Below are 24,759 nucleotides of genomic sequence, written 5' to 3'. Positions count from 1 at the left end.
GACACTGACAGTGGGCAGTTCACAGGGCCTGATGAACCAAGACAGGAATACAGCAGTGAACAGCGCTTGAGACCCTCTTGATTCATCTACTCTGTAACTAGTACTGCATGCTTAAAACCTCTGTGTTGGATCTGGAACAGAAAGTGGCACAAAATGTTCTAGGTCTAATGATGATGATGATGATGACGATGACGATGATGATGTTATCCGGTCAGTCGGATCCGACTCGGTGATTCTATAGGCCATCTCTCGCCACGCTTTCCGGTCTTGGACTTTCTCTTTCAGCTGTTCTATGCCTAAGCCAGTGTCCATTTTGATGGCGTCGAGCCACCGCGTTCTTTGGCGGCCTCGTCTTCTTGTTCCACTGACCATTCCAAGCATCATTGCTTTCTCCAATGAATCTGATCGCATCACGTGACCAAAATAAGTGAGCCGGAGTCTGGTGATCTTTCCCTCAAGTGAAATTTCTGGCTTGATGCGCTCCAGAACCTCTTTATTGGTGACCCTTGCTTTCCATGGTATCCGTAACAGTCTCCTCCAGCACCATAGCTCGAAAGCATCCATCCTCTTTCGGTCAGCTTTTTTAAGGGTCCAGCTTTCACACCCATACATTGATATGTGGAACACAATAGCATGGACTAGGTTTAATACAGAATCTATAATATTGCAATATTAGAATAATACAGTAATCCTAAATATTGGCATGGGTTTTACTATATTCCATGGACTAGAAGCTATAGGTTGTGCTCAGTATTATGATTAAAGCTTTACCCTCATATGGGTGTGAGTGGATACTATATATGTATGTATTTACTGTGGTCATGTAAATATGCTGGCTTTTCTTGCTTTACTTTTGCCGTTACAGTTCTACCTGTGTTTTGAGGTAGGAATTGTCGGCATTGTGCCATTTAAACCATCATTCTTTTTCAACCCCCTGGTGATGAATGTGGGCTCATTTCCTACTATTGCAAAAGACCAGTGCAGCTATTAATAGATTTCTAATGGATTCAAGTGGGGGGAAAAAAAGATAAATGGAAGTTGGAAATCCAGAAAGTGGGAATGCTGAAGGTGGAAAAATGAATGGCATTTGGGCCAACATGCTCTCTGACAGTCTAAGAAGAGACACTGCTTGGCAGAGAAGGCAGGTTTATCAAAGAGCACAAGTGCTGTCAGGAGGCACTCTTCAACAATGACATGATTTCACCTTACAGAAGCAGCAGGAGAACAGCATGCTGAAGAGGCGCGCTCAAGGACTGTCACTTTGCCAAGAGCAGGAGCTGTTACATGAACTTCTCATTCAGCTAACAGAACAATCCTGCCTTGTTTTGGAATCAAAGAGAAACAAACAGTTACAACCTAGCAATTACGGCTGAGTCAGAGTCAGAGAGAGTACACCATTCAAATTAACAATGGAATGAGGTCTCTGGCACTTCAGATGCTCAAACCAGACCACCTACTACTTTAATGAAGAGCTACAGTATCTAAATGAGACCCAGACCTCAAACAGGAGTGCCCATACATGTCTGTTACAAAGGAGAAGCAAGACCCCAGCTCTAAAACAGCATGCTTATTAAATGACACTCGCTTCAAGTCCAGCATCTATGCCTTTTAAATTATAATATATACATAGGATCTATCTACAACCCTGAAGTTCAACTGCCTTTTTTATACAGACAGGGAAGTCTGTATGATTCCTGGAGTGGTTTGAAATAAAGATAGCTCAAGCACAAAAAAACTACTTTTTAATGGGGTTTAATTTATGGAGACACACCCTGATTATTTTTAATAATGCTCTTAGCTTATACTGACAGGTCACGTCAATCCAAACTCATCTTGGAACTAGAGTTTGAAGCAGTGCGTCTCCTGTAGAATGGAACTAGAGTTTAGCACTTCTCAAAGACAGAAGCACTGGGCAAAGATTGATCTGTAATACCTCAGTCCTGCATCTGGTGGCTCATCTTGATGGCCAAGTAACTTGCCACAGGATGTTATCATTTTGGTGTGAGTCTGTCCAGTATCTGGATGGGAGACCTCCTGGGAAATCTAAGGTTGCTATTGGAAGAAATGTTAGTGGTGTCAGGGGGCACTCACCCTGTGTGGGTCCTAATGCCCCAGTTATAATGATGGAGACACTATACTGTAAAAACGGTGCCATCCATCAGATGAGACTTCTGAGGTTCTAACTCTCTGTGGTCATTAAACATCCCAGGGCGTTTCTTGAAAAGACTATGGGTGTTAATCCCAGTGTCCTGGCCAAATTTCCCCCTAGCCTTTACCAATCATGGCCTCCTCATAATCTCCCTCTATGAACTGGCTTCATCACTCTGTTCTCCTCCCCACTGATAGCTGATGTGTGGTGATGTACTGGCGTACTTTGGCTGCCATTGCATCATCCAGGTGGGGCTGCACATTGGTGGTGGTGGAGTGGAGTCCCCATTACCTGTAAAGAGCTTTGAGTGGAGTGCCCAGAAAAGCACTATATACGTTTAATAAAACCACAGCTAAAATTGTTTCTTAGAGGGAAAAGTGCCATGTGGATTTATGGCTTGAAAACACAGATAAGATGGTCAGAATTCTGTCATAGGAAGCAGAGGTCATGACTGATACTCTAGTCTGTTTCAGGCTTGCTTGAACCTAAATAACTAAATTAACTAAATGAAAAGATTTTGTGTTTGAACATCTGTTTGTAAGAATTCCTATACCAGAGTTTGCTCTTCTGAAAAAAAAAAATACTCTGGTGCTAATTCCAGATCAAATGCATGGAACACAGACCCGCAAGGGCTAAAACAGCAAAAACATCTGTTACAACAACACCACAACAGACGCTGGGATGTTCATAGCTATACTGAACTCTTCTTCACGTGATTAAACACGAGAATTACATGCCCTAATGGTCTGCTAACAGACTCGAGCTCCAGTTCTTGCACTGTGCTGTCCGTTTTCTGGTTGAGTGTGAGGGTACACCAAAGCAGATGTTTTGAGGAACGGGCAACTGACATTTACGCGCAGTAAATATATATTTAAAGTGCTTTATACAAATGAATTCATAAAGTATTGCAATAAAGCAGCCTGCAGTCAATACGCTTGATTTTAAAGCAGGACAAGTATGCAAAGTGAGTCATTTTAAACTCCAAATCCCATTACACTTAATTTTAAAAAGTGCAGCTGGTCTGATCTAGTTGAAATTCTCAGAGCTGTCGAACCAAGCCAATTAAAGACGAATTCCATCGCCACCCTCTGTTCAAGTCAGCGCTATTCGTTTGCATGTCAGCAAGCCTGGAAGAGCCCCCTCAAGTGGGCATGCAGATGGCAGCTCCCTGAGCCGAGCTTGGCAGGTGCAAGACTTCGGCTTGTTCATCAGCTGGTACTCAGAAGCGAATGAGTGATCTGTGATCATACTGGCAGCTGTGCCCTGGCACTAGGACTGATGCAAGCATAGCACAAGGGCTACTGTGCATGCATGCCCATGAGGTACAGTTCTGGCCAAGCCAGCAGAAGGGCTTCTCCTGTCTTCCTCGGCCTTTCTGGCATTGAGGTGATGCAGCAATCTAATAAGTAACCATGTGAAGTGTTTAAATCTACTGTGAGAATTTGCAGAGTAATAACAGAGAGCCTGAAGAAGATGGGGAAGGAAACGAGTAGCACAGAGTGGGACTATATTACAAGACCAGACAAATGTCCTCGATCAGAAGGTGTTTCCATAGGTGAACAGTGCCATTCTGTGATTTGTGTGAACAAAAATTATATTTGAACAACAATCAGTATTGTTCATTCCCCTTTTCAGGACTGGTTAGGACTTCTAAGTGCTGGCTTTTTAACAATCTGTTCAGTCAAGTACATTCCTAGCTGAGAAGAGTTTTAGCAAACAGCAAGACCGCAAGACAGCTACCCAGTGCTGTGGCCCATCAGGACCACCCAGGTCTGCTCACCCCTCCCAATTCTTTTAATCTGCTCGTAAGAGATTCAGCGAACCACAAAGATTGAACTGGTCCAGTTAAGACAAGAACATCCAGCTGCCGTACTTTAAAGTTGCAGATGTTGGTAGTTTCATTCTAATATGACATTTTATTCCTGATGATCTCTAAACCGCTTTACAGGACCCTCAGGCCAGCTGTCTGTTAAGGCCAGGTGGGGCTCAGCCTGCGATCGTCAAAACTGAGCAGAGCAGATCTGCTATAAGACACAGAGACTGAGAAGGGGGAAAAAAGGAGGAAGAGCTTTTGCAGTTTTGTGCTCTGCCTTGAATCAAAATGATACACTGACGATCATCAGACTGTAGCATTCTGGCTTGTCACACAGCAGCACAGAAATGAGAGCTGAAGGAGAGAGAGAAAGGGAAACAAGGAGAGAAGATTGGGCAGGAGGGAATCACAGGGTGGGGGGAGAGAAAAAGCAAAGTGAGTGTGAGGAATAAAATCCTCCGAAACAAAGAAAAAGAAAGAGGAGAGGGAGAGAAAGACGGGGGAAAGTAATTTTATGTTGTTGAAATTCCAGCTCCGGAGTCAGTAAAGCCTGAACCCCCAGTGTCTAGGAATGCATCTCTTGCTCCAATGAACTTTCAGAGAAAAACAAACTAATGCGTGAAACCATACAGTGAGGAAACATTAGCAAAACAGCACTCAATTAGGAGAAACTGGGTTTTGTTTTGCCCAGATAGCTCCAGAAAAATAATGCTGCTCAATCTGCAGTCCTTCCAGTCCGGTTCCTTAATTAGCTAGATATATACAGCATTTAAGGACCTGATTGTAGTAAAACACTGCCATGGAAAAGCTCGGAAGGGCTGTAAACTGGGTAAGCCTGCTCTTAAACATCAGTGTACAGTAAGTCACAGATGGACAGAAGGACATGGTTTAAACTATGCTTTTTACTTTGAATCCTCAGAATTACATTGTGCAATAGTGAACAGACTTTTATGCCACCGTGAATCTTTACCCTACTTATACTGCACCCCTAGAACTGATAAGATCCTGGGTGAATAACAACTCTGTTAATGCACCATGTTTAAATGTCTGTTTTCCAAATGTTGCCTACTACAGACTGGGCATGAGAGAACAGAGCACAGCAGTATTTCCCAGGGCCATGTCAGGACAGGACCGCCTTAAATCAGAGGAGGGATCCCCTTCTGGCAGCATGAAAATAGCTCCCTCATGCCAGCTGACAGTAGGCTGGATTGGCAAGTACAGTATGCCAGTGGTACCTTTCCTCCAGCTGGCACTTGAACAATTTGCATCTTAGTTGGCACAGTTACAAGAGGAAGGCAATGTGATAGAACATGATGTCTGGAAGAGACTCTTGAAGTCTTGAGTGCACAAAAAAGTGCTTTCTGCTCTACTATGACAAGCATGAATAATAATAACAGATTCGGAATTCTGCAGGTAGGACCCTGACGAGGTCACACAACAAGTGATCACATCACTCCTGTCTTGGAGTCCTTGCACCTGCTTCCTGCCAGGTTATGTTTTCAATTAAAAAGGCTTTCTGCTTACCTTCAACACTCTAAATGACTTGGCTCCCCAATATTTACCTGATACTGTACAGGTAACTGCAAAAATACAGGAAACTCTTCAGTAAACGAGGGATACAAAGTAAACAGAAAGCAGGTGCTTATGACAGTTGTTATTCCTAAGTTAATTAAGTAATGAACATCCCACCATACTTTGGGTCATGTATAAAAATGCTGAGCAGGGCCAATTGCTTATTATTTTGGCTACCATGACTCAAAGAAGAGATCTCAGTGACTTTGAGAGGAGGGGTGATTGTTGGGGCATATTTTGCAGGAGCTTCAATGATGAAGACTACTCCACTTCCTAATGTTTCATGAGCAACAGTGGCAAAGGTGCCGTTGGCATGGAAGACATCATCATCTAGGGGCAACTGTGGAGAAAAGCGCCAACTCCTTCAGCGAAATGTGCATGCATTGGTTTGAGATACAAAGTAAACTAGACAAGCAACTCTGAATCAAATGATAGCAAATGTCAATCTAAGGTAGTTTCATCAATCACAATCCATCGAGAACTTCATAGAGAGATAAAGTGCATAAATCCCTTATTACACATGCACTTTTGCAAGTCAAGTGGTGCAAAGACCTGGTAGCTGGCTACTAAGCAGTGGAAAAAAGTCATATTGCACTTCACCTTGCTATTAACAAGTACACATGTGGCACACTCCAAAGAGAAACCTACAGGGTCAAGTGCTTGTTTTCCCACAGTGGAGAGTTCGGGCTGCACAGTTATGGTTTTGGGTGTATTTTCCTGGCATGGTTAAGGTTTGCGCCACCCCTCAGAAGGAAAAGTCAATTCCAATAAACAAAGCCATTTTGAGGAAGCTTGTTCGTCCTAAGGTGAGGCATTTCTATCCTGATGACAGTGGAATCTTCCAGGATGGCAATGACCCCATCCACAGGGCACCAGTGGTCACTGAATGGTTTGATGAGTATGAAAAATATGTAAACCATATTTCAAGGCCATCCCAGTCATCAGATCTCAACCCCATTCAACACTTATGATGAGTGTGGAGTGGCACCTGAGACAGCATTTTCTACCACCAACAAAACTTCAAATGATGGAATTTCTCGTGGAAGTAAGGTGCTACATCCCTACAATAGAGTTCCAGATACTTAGAGAACCCCTGCCAAGGTGCACTGAAGCTGTTCTGTTCTGTTGGCTTGTGTTGGCCCAACACCCTATTAAGACAAACTTTATGTTGGCATTACCTACTGCATACGGGTTTGCTGCCCTCTATGAGACCTTAGCTCATTATGTCTTCCCTTGTTCACCTACAGTCTATGGGTTAGAGTTTTGAGCTGCTATGGTCCAAATCACACACTCAGCCACATTGGAAGCTTTTAAATCTAGCCTAAAAACAGAATTTCTCTAAAGGGCTTTCAAACGAGTGTTTTATCTTCTGTATCGCTTTTGTTTCCATGCCTTTGTAATCTTCCTTAATGTGACTTTATACATAATGTGTTTATGTATTTTGAAGCGCTTGAGATGACTACCTTTCAAGACAGTCCCCCAAAAAATAAAGCTGTATCATCATCATCATCACTTGGAATTAATAGCCGAGAGACATGCCAGATGCCCCTGAGACCCTCCCTGCCAGTTCACAAACACCCCTAATCAAGAGATTTGTCCTCGCAGCCCCTGAGAGAATAGATCTTTATGCAAAGCCCTTACCATACTGTAATTGAATGACAGACGGGGGCTATTTGTGCTCTGTTTATCCCACATCAAAGTGATAAAACTTGCTGTAAATAAGATGTCTAAAATTGCATGGCAGAGTGCCTTCAGGAAGGACAAGGCTGCAATTTGGGCCTGTGGAACTCGAGCAGAGATAAGCTCTGAGGAATGCCATCCATCACTGGATGTGGGATGGGCTCCAGCTCTTCTCACCGGTACCAGCAGCCCAATCCCACACTGCTATCGTTACCCTTGTCTCTGTATTCCTTTTCCTTTCTGTTTTGTTCTTCCAATTGTCTATCGATTTTCATTTAGATAAAAATGTGCAGGAGAGGCATTACATACTGTAGCAACACTTATCTTAAAGACTACAAATTGTTAAAAAAGGGAAACAAACCGAGAGAGACAAAGTGTTGTGTGACTGAACAGTGGCAAAGGCAGAGAGAGAGACAGGAAAAGCCACAACAAACATAAGAGATTATTGGGATGCTGTTTCACTCCACCTACACTGTCTTGCTTTCTCTTCTTACCTAAAACCTCCGGTATCCGGTATTTGTTTCAGTGAAATGCAACAATCAAATTCAGTAGCTGTAAATTGTTGTACAATTGTGTCACAGATCAGACAGCCACTGCACACATGAAGAGTGCAGCCATCCCTGCCCCTCCTGGGGTTCAGTCCTGCTCGCCTGTGAGCTCTGCTCTCCTCCATAGACAGTAGATAACTCCACCATGCCAGAAGAGAAGGGACAGCTTTACCCTTTTCAAGATATTGGAGGGGGGTGACGTCACTTCTGAAACTTGTTCGGAGGATGAGCCCTGTTACACACACGGCCAATATCCGTTACCTCCACACGAGGTATCCAGAGCAAGGAGGGAGGTGACCGTGTGGATGACTCTTCCTAAATACCCTGAACCATCTGGCCAGAAGTCATTGCCGATCTGGCACCCTTCCCTCTCCTTTTCTTCATATGAAGCTTACCACTGGACGTCCACAGGGCTGGGGTGCGGCGGTAAACACCACTAAAGCACTTGTAAGCCCTTTGTAAGTGCCACTTAACCCCAAGAATGGATTTCTGAGGTTCTCTGAGGGCTGGGGAGGGTGGCAGGGCTGTTACTTGGGCTTGAGATACTAGGTTGTATCCATAGACAATGTTTCTGTTATGTGGATGCAACAGGCGGCACTTTTCTACATTCAACGTTATCTGCCAGGTGCTTGCCTAGTGATGAATTTCATCATTTTAACTTCCTCTGTCACTTCTGCAGCTTTTGATAATCTTCCTATTTTGGTACTTTAATAGTTTACTAAATTAGATCACCGATATAAACTAGAGTGGTGATCCTAGCACGGATCCTTGTGGTACTCCATTAACGACATTGCTCCAATTTGAGCATCCAGCTCCTGTCTCCTATCTCTTTTGAACTTGAACTTTATTGCAATATGTAACCAGTACATGTAATGGTATAATGGAATTCTTACTTACAGAAAGTCTCTCAATTGTTAAAACAAGTGTAAACACACAAAGTGCAGACAGTGCATCAAGACAATTTACAAACTAACTACATAGTGTACAAGTAAACAAGTAAAGAGTTTGAATGTAAGCAATGCAGACATGAAAACAATGACTGGAGATGTGCAATAAATTAGAAATCATAATGAGGTAGATGGTGATGGTGTAGGTGTGGTCCGAGGGGCACGGCTAAATGTGCTTGCCAATATCACTGCTTGTGGATAGAAGCTATTGAAGAATCTAGTGGTAAGTGTCCGTATGCTTTTGTATCTCTTGCCTGAGGGCAGTGGGGTGGAGAGCCCATACGTGGGGTGGTGACGGTCCTCTGTGATGGCCAGAATTCTACCACAGCAGTGATCCTTATAGAGCCGTTTAATCTCGGTGAGACCACAGCCGATGATTTTCTACTCATTAACAAGTTCTTAGCCCTAAAATATGCATTACCATGAATGCTCATCAATGTCAATATAAAGCTTTTTATAAAATCTTGAATATAAGTCTTCTGAAACTCATTGTGATCATTTTCTAACTGCTTACTCTTGGCAAGGGGTCATGATGGAAATAGGCTGAGTAGACTAGACCAGACTCCCTTTCCCCAGCAACAGTCTCCAGCTCTTCCTGTGGGACTCCCTAGTGCTTCCAAGCCAGCTGAGAGATATAACCGCTCTAGCCTGTCCTGGGTCTGCCCCAGGGTCTCTTCCCAGTGGGTCGTGTCTGGTACATCTCCAGTAGGATACTCTACCCGGAGGAGCAGCGACTCTACTCCAAAGTCCTCCCAGATGACCTAGCAACCCTACAGAAAAACCTCATTTCCGCCACATGTACCCTCGATCACATTCTTTCAGTCACTACCCAGAGCTTGTGACCATAGTTGAGGATAGGATCATAGATCGACTGGAAAACCGAGAGCTTCTTCTGAAAACTCAGCTCAAGTTTGACTTGTCATGTTTCACTTGAATGTCCCAGGGAGCCTTAGAGCTATGCTGTCAGGAGGGGAGTTTTTTGCCAAGGGTAACTTTACCAGGAGCACATTAGTCTAAGGCCATATGAAGAACAATCAAAACTCCACTCCTATGATGATTCAACTAAAACCTTAGAGAACCCTGTCCAGATTAGAGATACCAGGACCCACCCCTGGAGCCAGGCCTGGGAGTGGTGCTCACCAGTTCGGACAGACGTAGACGGACTAGGCCTTCTGAATCTCTAAATATATTTGAAAAAATCCATTTCCACTGCTGCTTGTTTGAAGAACTCTTTCTTCATTGTTCAAAAAGACTAGACTGAGGTCCTCTGGTTTGGTATCGATGGTAGGGTGGGAAAGCGGATCGTAAGAGGAGTGGGGCATTGTTGTTCTTGCTTGTTTTTAATCTTTGTACTGTTGGCACAGATCAGAACTCTAAAAGGAAAACTCACTGACCTCTGATATATTAATTCCAACCAACTCCCATTAGAAACACCGCAGACAGACTTCAGACTCTGACCCCAGCACTGACATTGAGTTTACTGATTAAAGAGAAGAGACTGATGGTAAAAGCACCAAGAAAACAATCATTTCAGACACTATGCAAACACCCAAGAAGTTACTCAGAGGTGTAAAAGGCCAATATCCTTCTTTCATTACCTACCAAACACATGGGGTGAGCAGGGGTGTGTCTATGGTTCCTTGTGCACTGAAATAAAGCCTGCAGTAATCTGTTTTCTGCTTATTGATATAATCAATCTGCCTGATTTCATTCCCTTAGCACAAAATGCAATTTAGCTGTCAGATGCAAAGACACGAGATGTTATGCACACTGATGCCAGCTGATTTAGCTATTAAAGCTAACTCCTTAGTGAGTGTACCTTGATTACATATCTTATACTGCTTTGGTCTTCTTCTCATATTGATGTGTGAGGTACTGTACACAAGAGTACCCCAGGTTTTTCTCTTGTCTTGTGCGAGGTGTTTTATTTCTGCTCATCCTCTAATTTCAGATGTTTTAAACTTCACCATGGAGGTCTGCTGGGGAATGGGACAGTGGTGCCTACAGTGGAAGCTCAAGGATTGAATTGCAGGCAGCTCTGCTGTCAGAGTGCACAGATTGGGTTTTAGCACTGTCCTGCTTTTCTCTTTTCAGTGTGAGCAAAAAGCATATCTTTCTAGTTGATGGTATTCTAAAATTATTGCTAAAAGTTGGAACATAAACATTGCTGTTTTTAGACCTAGCACAGTTCTTAAGGTATATGATGTATTCTGACCAAAGGAAAATTGCCTCAGTCCTATTAAAAGATATACTTTACTATCAGTCAATCACAAAATCAAAAGTGCAAGTTAAGTTTATCTTAAGAAGCAGTATCTTGATACGAGACATTATATTCAAGGCATGGATAAATACGAGGTTTGTCAATGTAAAAACAATTTAAGACGTTTGCTTTGAGAACTCAAGAAAGCTATCAGTTTAGGGCGATTGCCATCTGAGAGAAAAACAATCGACTGGTACTGTTCTAACCGTGACTGTTTTTATTACTTTTCAGCACTATAACAGAGAAACATATAATAACCAAATCATGCCTGAAGAGTCGTTATTCAAGGATGTAATGAAACCTTCAAAAAACAATCCAAAGAATATAACAGACACAGACCGGTGCTCAGTGACTTCGTGCTGGGAAACTCAATACAAAGAGACCAGAGTCGTGGTACAGTAAGTGAGACTATGCGCGTTCACACACATGTAATGTGTCTTGCACACGTAAATGTCCCAAAACATTTAGTAAAAACTGGATCAAACCACATGTGCAACACTAAATGGAAAGAAACTAAAAGGCTGAGGAAGGGAAGCCTACCTGGAAAAACAAAAGAAAGGAATCTTTCTTCTGAAAAAAATGGGAAGGAAATGGAACTTCACAAATGGAAAAAGGAAAAAGTTGAAGAGGCAGAGATCACAAGAAAAACCTGAACACGAAAGGCAAGCAACAAGAGTTACAGCTGTACCTGTATGAGAGGGGTTGCAATTTCTTCAAAAACATTGTATAGTAATTTTACCCACTCGGTTTGGATTCCACCATTTTCTTTACATCAATGACTAACACTCAGGGGAGAATGAACCTCCTCTGGCCTGCCTGCCTGCCTGCCTGAGGAGCTGAGAACATCTTCTGACAAACTGCAAGATCCACTGCGCCCGACAGGAGAGCCAGCAGCAAATGGAGGAGTCTTGCACTTCCCTGCTGGTGTATGCCAGCTGATTTAACCCAGCAGCCTGGGAAGACACAGGAGTTGCCGTTTCTCAGACAGTGGAGAGAGGAAAAAACCAAAACCCTGGGGAACTCATTCCCACCAGACTCCCAGTGGCACTCTTATCAATTGGGCTCTTTCACATGGGGAATCAGGGTCACAGTCAGCTAATGACACGATCCAGGCTCAGCCTGAGCCTGGCGTTAGTTTACTCGGTCAGATTGCAAATGGCTAAAGCTGAGCACCTTTACTGGTTGATCCCCTGCCAAATGTTGCAATACGTTATAGCCTTGGCACAGCTAGGAAGCATTTACAAGGGAAGGGTGAAGAGAAGCGGGAGAACAGGAAAGGGACGACTGAATCACTTCTGCTGGATGCCTTCCAGAGCCGAAGCCTCTAATGAGCTTGAGTGATTTTTTTCCCCAAAAAACATTTTTACCGAATGTCCGATAGGAAAAAAAAGAGAACGACATCTGTTTGGGGGGGGGGGGGGAGAACAAAGGATTAAAAATCAACTGAAAGAGGAAAAGCCTGCAGGGTCTGTGAGAAAAGAGGCAGAAGATTCAGTCCTCTGCATTCTTCGTGAGGAGTGTGGGTGGAAAAGCCAGGGGGAGCACTATGGTGACAGACTGCTGTGTTTTTAATTACAGCTAGGTTGGACAACACAAATACTGTTCCCTGCATCTCAGAATACATTTAATTTTTACACTCAGCAGGTAAAAGAGGTCACAATAAGGTAGATCAATGCCCTTTTCTGTCTAATGCCTTGTACCGACTATTTTTGCTTGCTACAGACAAGGGGAAGTTGTGAGTGTTAATGAGTGTTACTACTGAATCCGTCACGTCCCACGAATGAACACCTCTCTTACCTGCGGCAGCCCCACGGCGAAGCCAATGCCCAGTGATGCTCCAATGTTGTCCTCCAGCCACAGATGAAGGGCATGGATACAGCCTCTCACATAGATCACCCCATCCAAATCCACGCGCTGCACAGAGAGATCCACACACAGGGAAACACATCAGACTTCGACTGTGGAGCAGATTCGTCCCTTTTGGGAATCGTAGAATTTGGTGTATGTGTGAGAAAGTTTTCATTATAAATCTGTTGAAGCTTTGCTAAGGAAGAAAGGCAGACACCTGTTGTGTGGAATGTCTGCAGAGAGTGTACAGTACTGTATATGACATTTCAGAGCAAATGGAAGGTGAGGATAAATGTTGTCAAAAATGCTATTGTACTATTATGGTTATCTTTATGCACGTTCTAAATACATATGCTAGAGTTTCTCTCTTCTAAACATGACATTTATGATAATACAAGAGATTGACAGGGGCTGTATTCAGATAATAAAAACCCTTTGAGAATGATGGTATATCGAGCATAACAGGAAAATGCACTTTAGTGCGTTTCTGTTCGTTCTCTGAAAATGGCCTTTTTGTAACAGATTAAAACTCCTTTCGGACCTTCACAGAACTGCGCTGTGACTTCTTGCAATCCTATGGTGTGAAGTGTGAAGATCAGCCAGCTATTTGACATGAGCCAAAAACAACTGTGGGGAGACTGTGCTTCTGACAGACTGGGGGAACTTCGCCTCACCTCTGACCACTTTCACAGCTCATCACACTTGTCATTTTCCATGAAAAAGGTTCAAGGATATGAGAGCTAAGCAATATTATATCACTGTGGAGCCATGATCAGGAACTTCCAGTCACTTTCAGAGGTGATCTTGGCAACCAAGAGGTGGCAGATTAGTGGTTATGGCTTTGGACTCAACACCAGTTAACAAATTCAGGGTCCCATTATCGTTATACTCTTCAACAAGCTATCTTACCCAGCCGATGGAGCTGCGTTCAAGGGTAACAGCTTTGCTAGTGTTTATTGTGATGGTCTAGTATTATCAACGATTTGAAGGCACAGAATCAATACACTCCTGAATCTGTGGAGAAAGGGTTGGAAATGAAAACACCTGGAAAACGCCTGACTGCGAAGCCTTGCACTCTAAGCATGCACGGCGATTGTGATTGAAAAAGCCAGGGACCACACTGACCAGCTGGGTGTCAAAGTGTCTCATTCTCACCTCTCTGTTCAGAGTCTTGTATCCACACAGCGTGTTGACCACCTCTCTTGCTGCCTGTCTCAAAGAAACACCACAGCAGGAGTGTTATAGAGGAACATTAGACCACTGATCATGTCACACTTAAGAGCTAAAGGAAGGGAGAAAACCCAAAGGACTTACATTAAGACAGAGAAAACTTATTTATACCACATTTCAAAAAGAAACATGTTCTGAATAGCTCCACAGTTTTGTATTCACAGTGTCTCTCCATGGGTTCCATTCCTTCATTTTCATGAACAGAGAGAAAACAACAAGGTTTTTTAAAAATGGATATTATGCAACACCCCCACCCCCGGAAACAACAGGGTGAGAGTCGAGAACCTTTTTCTTTTAAACAAGCTAGTGGTATCCTTTTGTATTTCAACTAAAACCTTGTGCTGAAAGGGAGGTCGCCGAATTGCTCTGCCAACTGGTGCGCACTGTCAGAGCAGCTTGCCAAATGGGTTTTAATAGCAGTAGTGAGCAGATGATTAAGCACATATATCCCGGTTCACAAAGTGCAACCTGCTGCAAAACCAGAATCAAGACTCATTGCAGGTGACAAACTGCAGGCTCTTGAACAAACTGTAAACATAAATGAGAAAAGGCTTACAGTATATGTAGACATAAATAGATACATAATATTTTTAATGTGTAATTTAAAAACCGTTTTATTTTCACATTCAACAATGTAGTTTTACTCTAAAGAAGGTAGTGAAAAAACTGCTCGACACATGACTTTTTCACAACCCAGTGCAATCCATGACTTGAGGAATGTTTATGTATAATCAAAATACTAACCTGTGGATATATTGTCAAGTTAAATAATGTCAAGTGTGAAGTGCATTGGTGCTTCAGTAACAGATTTTCCTTATTAACGAAATTCTGTACCACGCAAACTTCAATGAATTTTAATAATCAGTTCTTTACATTCGTATACTTTTCATCCCAAAAGACACCAAAGTAATTTGTATAAAGTGGGGGATCAACTTCATCCTCCACTGAAGAGCATCATTCAACAGGGAGACATGGGGAAACAACCATTCTATGCCAGGAGCCTTACTACACAGAAGACTGAGCGGAGAATCGTCAAATTACTTCACCAATCCCAGGGTGAAATTCAGAGACGCAGCATTATTCTAGCCTGGAGTGGAAAGTAACCAGAGTTAACACCTGTATTCTTATAAACATCACATGGGATCTGCTATCTTTGTATTTTGGGGTTCGAAAGAATCAGCATTAAACAACGCATTTCAAACCACAATAAAAGTAAAATGTACAAAGTAAAGTGTAAAACTTCCAATTTACATAACAAAAAAGCTGAAATTTCCACAGCCTCATTCAGAACGCAGCAACAAAACTTCTAGAGATGTGTGCAGCCCTATGACAGTGTAAACACGCAGGCTTGTGAATACATCTCTTAATCCAATAGAAATATTGCTCTCAATTTCAAGATGGTTTTGCCAAATCCTACTTACTACTTACTGCACTTTGGAGCATGTCTGCGATTAAATGTCTGCTGCACAACTTGTATTCCTTCGCTCATTACATTAGTCATTACAGTAAATAGTGAGCAGGAAGGCCTGCATCACATTGCAATTTGTGGGAACAAATTTGCAACAACATGGGAACTTACAGTACTTTCACAAAGTTCACTTTTTTGTACTTAATTTGAAATTTGTAATTTGTTTCTACAACATCTATTAATTTATTTTCTTAATAAATGTAATAATTGCTCTGAGAAATTGGGACTGCTGTTCCCCTTTGATGATGTATATCCTTTATCGCCTATAGCACTCTGTTCCCAGACACAGTATGTGATGTACCGATATGGAAATTCTGGTCCAGGGGGACGCATGACACTTACTGAACCACCAACACCACTTATAGCAGCAACCTGGTATTTCTTAGAGGACTTTCATTCGAGTACTGACCAGGTCCACCGTTGCTTAGTTACCGAGACGCGACAAAGATGGGCTACAAGGTGATTGCACTGCTGTTACATACTGTACATTTTGAAACGTACCCTCTTTTCCCTTTGGCACACAAATAGATAGTATGAAACATTAACAACCAAAGTTAATTTACCAGCAGCTGATAAAAAGATTCCTGTAGCTGTGCAATAGGAGTCTAATTGCCATCCCAGCAAGCATCACCCTTGAAACTCCTCACAGAGACACTTCTATCTCTCTTGAACATAGAAAAGATGGACTCTTCCTATAGACTTCATCTAATCTATCCCTGTAATTGGAAAATTACTCGGTAACTGAATCAAAAGAGCAAGCAATTCCGTCTGACTCGCCTCAATCTGAGCCAGACAGCAGGAACCTTTTCTAAATTAATATTTTTTTAGAAGCCCGACGTTGTTTTCCTTCACTCCTGCTGCTCACACTACCTTTTAATAATCCACATACCTACTGCACCCTGCCCCCACCCCCACAGCTCTCTTTCTGATTGCTTGCGTCAGAAGCAGCTATTTTAGAAAGTAGAGGGCTATTTTCCCAGCCTGACATTAAGAGCTATAGATCTGGAGCTGAGAAAACGACAGGGTTTGGGCCAACCCTCACGGGCAGCACTCATAAAAGCAGGATTCTGGCTTCCATCCTTTACAGACACAAAACCACCTGATGCATCACCAAAATAATAAAAAAAAGAAGTTTTAAACATTTGAGTGTGGAGCCGTGTCAGCTCACCAGCTGCAAAGGGACAAGTACAGATTAATTCCACAGAAAGAAGTGGACTTCCACAGAAATCAGAAAGAAACCAGGAGAAGCACCTCAAACCTGAAGATGACATTTTGACACAAACAGTAATTGAGAGAAAAATCAAAGTCTGTCATTTTAAACTTTATACCAGAAGGGGTAGGCAGCACAATGTGATGGTGTTCAGCATTGTGTGCCTGTCTGTGTAGAGTTTGCATGTAAGCCCCATGTGAGGAGTGACTGGCTGCTCCCACATCCCAGAGTCATTATGTTTTTTTGGCTATCCAAAATTATTCCAGTAGAACTTCTCCCTCTCATGTAAAAGTCACCTGCTCTCCTTAGCTCATTACCTAACCATCATGGTGTATGGTATAAGCTGTATGTGTTTGGGAGCAGATGGGCTGATTAGGAGTAGCAAATATTGTCCTCCAAGGGCAGAGGACAAGAATGAGCAATCATTTTAGACACTGATCTTACAATGGCTAGTGTTACTTTCCCAAGAAGTTTAATGTTCATTAAAGTGCAGCTTAAATGCCATAGCATAGGTTAATAAGATAAAACAAAGATGTTAAGAAGAATAGCTGTGCAAACAGGAAACTTGAATAGGGTAGAAGCCAGATGACTGGCAGATGATGACAGAGAGCTCTCTACAGGGATCTCCTGCGATGCGAAAAGCATTTAAAAATAAGGACTCATTAGCTGTCTGACTGGAGTTTATCTGGAATACCGCCGATAGTTTGAGCAGGACGCAGTGCCCAGTTATGTGAAACGGTGCTGAGCAGGTCTGGTGAGAGGTGGGACAGTAAATGCTAAACCTGTTAATTCATTCAGACAGCTCATTCCTCTCTCCTGCCTCCCGTCACAAATGTAGTTCAACATCACCAATCACAGAACAGCAAATCGATGCACCCGCCACTTGTTCAATACTTGCACCTGCAGTGGAACCCTCAGCCACACACTTGCATGACATTCAAGGCAATTTATATGATACAGCAGCCTTATGTAGAGCTCTTTACAGAGCGTGTGGGCACAGGGAAGAGGAAAACAAACTCCCAGTGGGACAAAATAAGCCCCACTGTTGCCCCTCTCCAGGAAATCAGTCTCCAATAATCAATAATCATAATAGATCTTGGACAATCTCTGAAAAGTCTTAAGATCCTTGCAAAGACACATGTACACCCACACATATGCACCCTGTATCTGAACCAAGGTTAATCAGCTAATTACATATTAAACATAATCTTGATAAACTATGTTTATGAGTTATGTTTTTTGAACACCCACTCATCCAACTAGTGGTAGTGAAGGCATTACCTATTGCAGGATACAAGCTGCCAATATTTTTTTGGCTCCCTCTTTTCTGATTCTCTACTGGGCTTTCTCTCACAGCCATTGTGACTGCAACAAAGTTATCAGGAAACTCACAAAATCCTTTATGTACCAGGTGCACTGAAATATTATCAAACAGAAGTGACAAATGAATTCACTGTGCTAAACAACAGGAGTCTACTGTGAAACTCACAGGCTAGCAGCATGAGGCTACCACTGAAAGCAATACAGGCTGTACATGTGTGGCACACTACTTCACATCATCAGGTTGTGGATGCTATCCCGTGGGATTCTGTCCCACTCTTTTCATAGTGCATGAAAAAGGCTGTTCACTGGTCTCTGATCCCTAGAGGCCACATGTCATCCCAGTTCAACCCATGAATGTTCGATGGAGTTCATGTCTGGGAAATTGGGCATCCCCAGAATAACTGTCACACTCTTGTCATGCAAGAAAGCTGTAACACAAGCAGCACAAGGACACGTCATCCTGCTCGAAGCTGGAATGCCATCGTTCCAGGTTGTGCTCACAGGTAGGGGAACAAGCCTGACGCCCCAGGACCTGAGCAATGTAGCGCCATTCAGTCAGGCTGCCAACAATCACTACAAATGGAGACCAGTCACTCCTGCCAAGACCATCATGCTTTGACCTACCCATCAATCTTCATGAAGTGTCATGAATATGGTCTCCCAGATAGTGGCCTGTCATTGATATACTGTGATAGGTGGCAACGTCTTGCCAGGTTAGAAGGTTCTGGCTGCAAATACTCCAGAGTACTCTATAACTTTGTCCAGTATGCAATATGCTGATGGCTTGAAGGCCATGTTCTTGGTTTCTTGGTTTTCACCAGTCTTGATATTTAACAGGTTAAATCACCTGACCCACATCAATTGAGTGCTTGTGCAAAATCACTCAAAATCAATATTGGTGCAGTTCTCCTGGTCCATCATCCAATTACAATTTCTGTAATGAGGTGATTTTGTGCTTGTTGAACACGCACTCATGAATGATCAATTAGTCAAAATTACACCAAACATTTCATTCATATTCAAAATCAGTATATTTTATCTTTCACCTACTCATGCATAATTAGAGCAATAGGTTTCTATCGATGCTAAATATACTGCTAGCTCAGACATGACATTGGAAGATGTAAGCTGGGAGACAAAGGATGAAGGTTAAGATGGCTTTTTTAAAATCTAACAAGCTTTTTTTGTAGGAGACATTTCCTGAAACCAACACATCAAATTCCCCATTAATGAGTAACTTTGATTTGGTTAACAAAACACAATAAGAGCAAAACAGCAGTGATATTTCGATTACTGCCAAATGTTCAGTAACCCCAGTCACAATGTATTCTTTTTGAGAAATTCAGCAAGTCTGAACTACAAATGCAAGCAGTGCTGGAAACCGTCTATGCCAGAAGTATGCAGCATTTGTCTAACAAAAATCGTCTATTGCCGTAGTGACCTTGACTATACAAATAAGCCACAGTCAGAGAGGGCCTGATGTTTGTTTATTTGGAAATGGACCTTTCAGTTCCAATAGAAAGCTTCACCTTCTTGCCCTGTTGCAGCAAGTGTGAGAAAGGCAATTTTATTGAAAACACAATGCTCTACTGCTCCCTCCAATTTCTCTTTCTGCCTGCCTCAATCCCTCTCTGACCAAACAGAACATTCACTGGCCTACAGCATGAGTCAGATGTCCCTTGACAGAGACAAGTGTTCTGTAGCGAAGGACAACTCCATCTAAAACTTCTGCTATCAAAGGCTGGAAAAAAATTACCCGGCATCATTGCTGTGCCATTTCCTAGTAAATGTTTGCCCTGAATGCTTTTATCATCATTTCTGCACCAACGAAGACGGGAGGAGGAGGGATCTTTAAATTAAAATACCTAAAAAAACAAGGGAATACTTTTTCACCACTCTCTTGTGTGGTGCAGCTTCCAGGGGCTCTGTGGCATTATTAAAGATTATCGTGGTCCATCCGAGTGCAGCTTTTGCCCTTTCCTCTGTGTATCTCAGATTAATTCCGTTCCATTTCCAAGTTTGCATCATTCCTTACAATTACTCTATACTCTATCAGGGTTTACCAATGTTTTCAATCGGCTTCTCTACACCTGCCTCTGATTATACCAGGGAATATACAGAAAAGCAGCCCTACAGGTAGTCTTGAGTATAAATGGTAAAAGAGTACGTTGTAGGGTGAAAGACCTGCTGCTAAAACTGTTTATGGAATGTATCCCTACCTGCTCTTCTCATTCTTTGCACTTCCTCAAGTTTTCAGGCTTGTGAATTCTAAACTTGGGGCTTTGAAGGCATCAGCTTGCCATCAATGCAGGGCTGTCACCTGTAACATCTACAGCTCCAGCGTTAGCAGAAAAAATAAGACTATTTGAGGGTCAGCGAAACCCTGGACACACAAAATAAGAGTCTCCTAAACCCCTTAATGATAAACTCCCAGGCCAAAGCATTGGCTAGCAGTATGTATCGGCACCGCTAATCATAGTTTCTTTCTCTTGCTGCCCAGACACACAAAGCAGAACAAGATTATTGGGAGATGAACAAGTCTCTGAGAGGCTGTCAATGCTGATCAAGATCAAACAGCATCTGTGACTCCTGCCTTATATCATTCAACAAAGCAGATACCTGCTGTCACTCACACACCAAAAGCAGATACCTGCCCAAATTAAATACAAGATATTTAAAGATCGTTGATATATTTGGAATAAATCTGAATAAACAGATCCATAAATCTAAAATCTAAAAATGGTACACAGCTAATCAATAAGAGTCTACCTAGGAAGACTTTGTGCACATTTCTCACCTTAGAGAAGCAGGGCTCATTGCCATTACAGAAACGCACCGGTGCTACTCAAACTCGAACTTTAATGAAGTTTAAACTCAAGCTTTAATGAAGAGCCACTACGTTCCATACTCTCCGTTTCTTATATATGTTGCCTTCTAAAAGTGCGCAGCAAAATCAAAATACAATCTATGAAAAACAAAACCAAGATCTGTCCTGTCATTGGTCCACGTACAGTATGTGTGAATTTGGGGATTCTCGTGGGCTGAAGACACGTGGTCGAAATTCTGTGTGCAAAAGATTTAATAGCTAGTGGAACATCATACTACGGCTTTTGATCTTTCTTTCTTCCATTCTAGACAAAAGAAAATTAAACAAATAAACAGACCAATAAAACAGAAAATCAGACATGTATAAGGAACAATACAGACATACTGTACAACATTCAGATGCACAGTACAGGAGTGTTTTTAAAACCCACATGCAAGGAAAAAGCGTTATTCTACATCCCATATGAGCTACACTGAAAAACTTTCTGCGATACGAGTCGGAAAAAAACAACGGGAATTCAGCGGTTACTGTGAGCGATGCGGTGATTGAACACCTAACACATCTGCACTGGTCTCGAGACACAGAGGTACCATTTTTGAAATCGCCACATGCTGCTTCTGCTGTGGAGTGAGAGCAATCTTGCAAAACAGTAGGCTTTCTGTAGCATCATATCAGCAGGTTGCCAAAATACAGCAGACACTCAGGGGAGAATATTAAAACGTTAATTTTACCGAATCCGGGAGAGCAGTGGTGAGAGGGGGGAAAAAATGCATCATTGATGGGGGGAGGCTTCCTTCCCAGCTAAGCTTACTGGCAAAACTCCAAAAACATTATTTTCACTGAGAATTTAAACTGAGGAAAAGGAGGGATCAATTAAAAGCAGGAAATTTTCGTCTGGAGATGCACAGTTTACAATTAATCATACGATCAGCGCATTCACGGCAGTACATCAGACATTCAGCAGATTCGCAGAGGCTTCTTCAGAACAAAATTCCCTTCACTGAGTGCAGCAGAGGCACCTTGGCTGGCCAGAGGGGGGAGCCGCTGAGAGAAGGCTAATGTTCCCAGGCTGCAAAATGGCTAATAGGCTTCACTGCATAGCTTTAGATTTTCACCAAATCAATCACTGTCACTAGACTGACAGAAGAAGAAGTGCCTCCTGTTCTAGCTTTAAAATGCCTTTCTACATTACTACTTGTGCCACTTGGTTCATGTTTCACTGCAGAAATGTGCTGGGCTGACTTGATTACAATCTTTGAGGATTTTGAATACTTAAAGCAGGTCTCGTTGGAGTCTTCTCTGCTCCTGACTAAAAAGACTCCAGTATTTTCTGGTGTATCGGGTCACTATTCTCTGCACTGATTCCTGTGAAGCAACTGTCTTTTCTATAACACTGTACTTCGAGAAAACTGTACACAATACTCTAATGAGGCCTTACTAATGCATTATACAATTTTAAATGATCATCCTTTGATTTAAATTCAATGCTTTTAATTCTAGCATATAGCTCCTATCTCCTCTTGAACAGTCAGTCCCCTGAAAACATAAAAAACTCCCCATACACCTACACATTTTCTCTCTTCAGACTCTGGCCTGTTTTCACTTTCCAGTATGGGAGTTCAAACACTGGGAGACCATGGGAAACTGGATGTTTTGAATACAGTAAACAAACATGAGTAATTACAACAAGACAATATCCCTAGATAGGGCTGATTCAGTTAAATGACTAAAGCCCCGGTACATTACTTTCTGTTTAATTTCATTAGAGATTTAAAGAGTTCTTTATTTTAATGTGAGATTGCTTGCTCTGACGCTTCCTGTTAGAAGATGAGTTATTGACAAAAAATGCATATCTGTGGGAGCTGCTGCAGAGTTGCTTGTATCCCAGGCTGCATTGCAGTTCTGAGTGGGCTCTTGCAGGACATTTGTGTTTCTCACGCCAAGCTGCTCTCTTCCAAACAACTGCGAGTCAGAGAGCTTGAGAACGGCAGAAATGTAATGTCCGTTTTGTTTCTTTGCACATGCTTCCTGACCAACACACATTCTGACTTATACAGTAAATTATGCTAAACAGAGACTCAAAATGCACAGGAAAAAAGGATGTGAAATTTACTATAGGAACTGATACATCAGCAATGGTTTACAGTTTCTTGGAAAGGAGTATATGGGGGTGGGGGGGGGGAATCGGGGATTAATAAATGACACTCTCCCATTTCTCTGTTTGACATCACTAAAATTACTCTGGCAGCGGAAAGACAAGATCCCCTGAGCAAGTCTGACAAAACCAGCAGCTCGCGAATTTAAACATTTTCCCCCATTATTCCGAAAACTGGAATATATGCTGTTTTCTTTTGAGGAAAATGTTAAAGATATTCAAGCGTGTTGAAGAAAACTAAATTTCTCCTGCTGATCGTATTGACTCTGATATGAGAGGAATATTACAAAACCGAGCGTGACCTTTTCTTAATCTGACTAGAGATTACTGAGAAAATCTTCCACAGTCAGTTATGTAAAGAAAACGGTAAAAACACTACTGGGCAATAAAGCACCCCAAATCAAATCTATTAACAGCATAGTTTCAACCAGCTAACAAGCGCTTTACTGGATTATGAAGTAATTATCTTTTGTTTGTCACGAAGGAGGTTTTCCTGGGCGTGTGGCCTGCTAGGAGACGACCAACAAAGTTAATTAAATAACGACCCTGGCAATCTCTTAATCCACAGCTCTATTATTCTGGAAACAGAATAAACCCTCTTCATACTGATGACTCCCAGAAGGACAGAGGTGAGCGATTGTGACTTACCCACTAACACTGCTGGGTTAGAGGAGTTGCAAGGGTTTCTGCTAATACACAGTAGGCTAATAGCCACAAAGCCTCGTCAAATACCACAGGAACACTCTATACAAGATCCTGAAAGAGATAATTAGACCCAGGGAGAGGCCTCATAGAAGATGTCAAACTGAGAAGGTGGCAGGAATGATACCAATGAAAACATTTGAAGATGAGCTTCTATGTTGAATAAGTAGAAATGTTCTATCAGGCAGCAGATTGAAGAGTGCTGATGACAACCACCACAGGAACAGCAACTAACTATCATATGGATGTCCTCGGTGCTTTGATGCAGATACAGTCATCTCAGCCTTGTTGATTTCCTATAGTAAAAAGGAATTATTGCTTATGCTTTTTGTGCATTCTCCAGTTATTCCAGTATGTTGCCACTATTACAGTTAGACTATTACAGAAACTCTAGATGTGCTTTTCCATGATTATTGGGGGGTAGGAGGTATTCATAAGAACCTTTAGCAATGCACCATGTTGAGGATGCATAGTAGTCACTTCTAAATTAAGCACCTTTTCTTAAAAATGAGAATTTTCTTAAAGTGCACCAGAGAATGACACACTTTAACATTCATAAAAATGCACACTTGTGTATGCTATTCCTGTGAGAACTGCAGAGCACTGTATTCCCAACACCCCACTAAAGAATCCAAAGAATGATCCTCTCGGATCCCCATTTACAACAGTATCCCAAATTTTCTTTGTGCGACATTTAAATATTTCCCCTTCAGACATCCTGTAGTTCACAGAATGGCAAGCTTCTAGCAAAAGTGCTGGCAAGTGCCAGGGTGTTCAGGGCTCACCTTGTGTCGCACACAGCAGGTGTAGGGCACACCGCAGGCCAGCGGGCCTGTCCCGTTACAGAAGTGATACTGGTTGATGCCCCAGTCCTGGTATTCATCTCCTCCACAGCATGAGAACTGACTCCGCCAACGGGGGAAGGTTTGAAGGCAAGAAAAAAAAGAGATGAGGAAATGAACCAAAAGCTTGTGTCCTCTTTAATTTCAAATTGTACAGAACTACAAAGCATGATAATTAACACTCC

General features: G+C 42.3%; 1 protein-coding gene across 1 annotated transcript in view; it reads right to left on the bottom strand.

Annotated features, from left to right (window-relative positions):
* The window catches only part of LOC148839202 (tetraspanin-15), a 68,975-nt gene that overhangs the window by 4,271 nt on the left and 39,945 nt on the right, over nucleotides 1-24,759 (bottom strand). Inside the window, exons 5-7 of the mRNA XM_088909362.1 lie at nucleotides 24,518-24,634; nucleotides 13,973-14,026; nucleotides 12,767-12,883 (exon numbers count right to left, since the gene is read on the bottom strand). Coding sequence (XP_088765488.1) covers nucleotides 12,767-12,883; nucleotides 13,973-14,026; nucleotides 24,518-24,634 — 288 coding nt within the window. The remainder of the gene's footprint in view (nucleotides 1-12,766; nucleotides 12,884-13,972; nucleotides 14,027-24,517; nucleotides 24,635-24,759) is intronic.

The sequence above is a fragment of the Atractosteus spatula genome, chromosome 2 (genome assembly GCF_055471065.1).
Source record: "Atractosteus spatula isolate fAtrSpa1 chromosome 2, fAtrSpa1.hap1, whole genome shotgun sequence".
Lineage (NCBI taxonomy): Eukaryota > Metazoa > Chordata > Actinopteri > Semionotiformes > Lepisosteidae > Atractosteus > Atractosteus spatula.
This window is presented reverse-complemented; position numbering and strand designations above follow the sequence as displayed.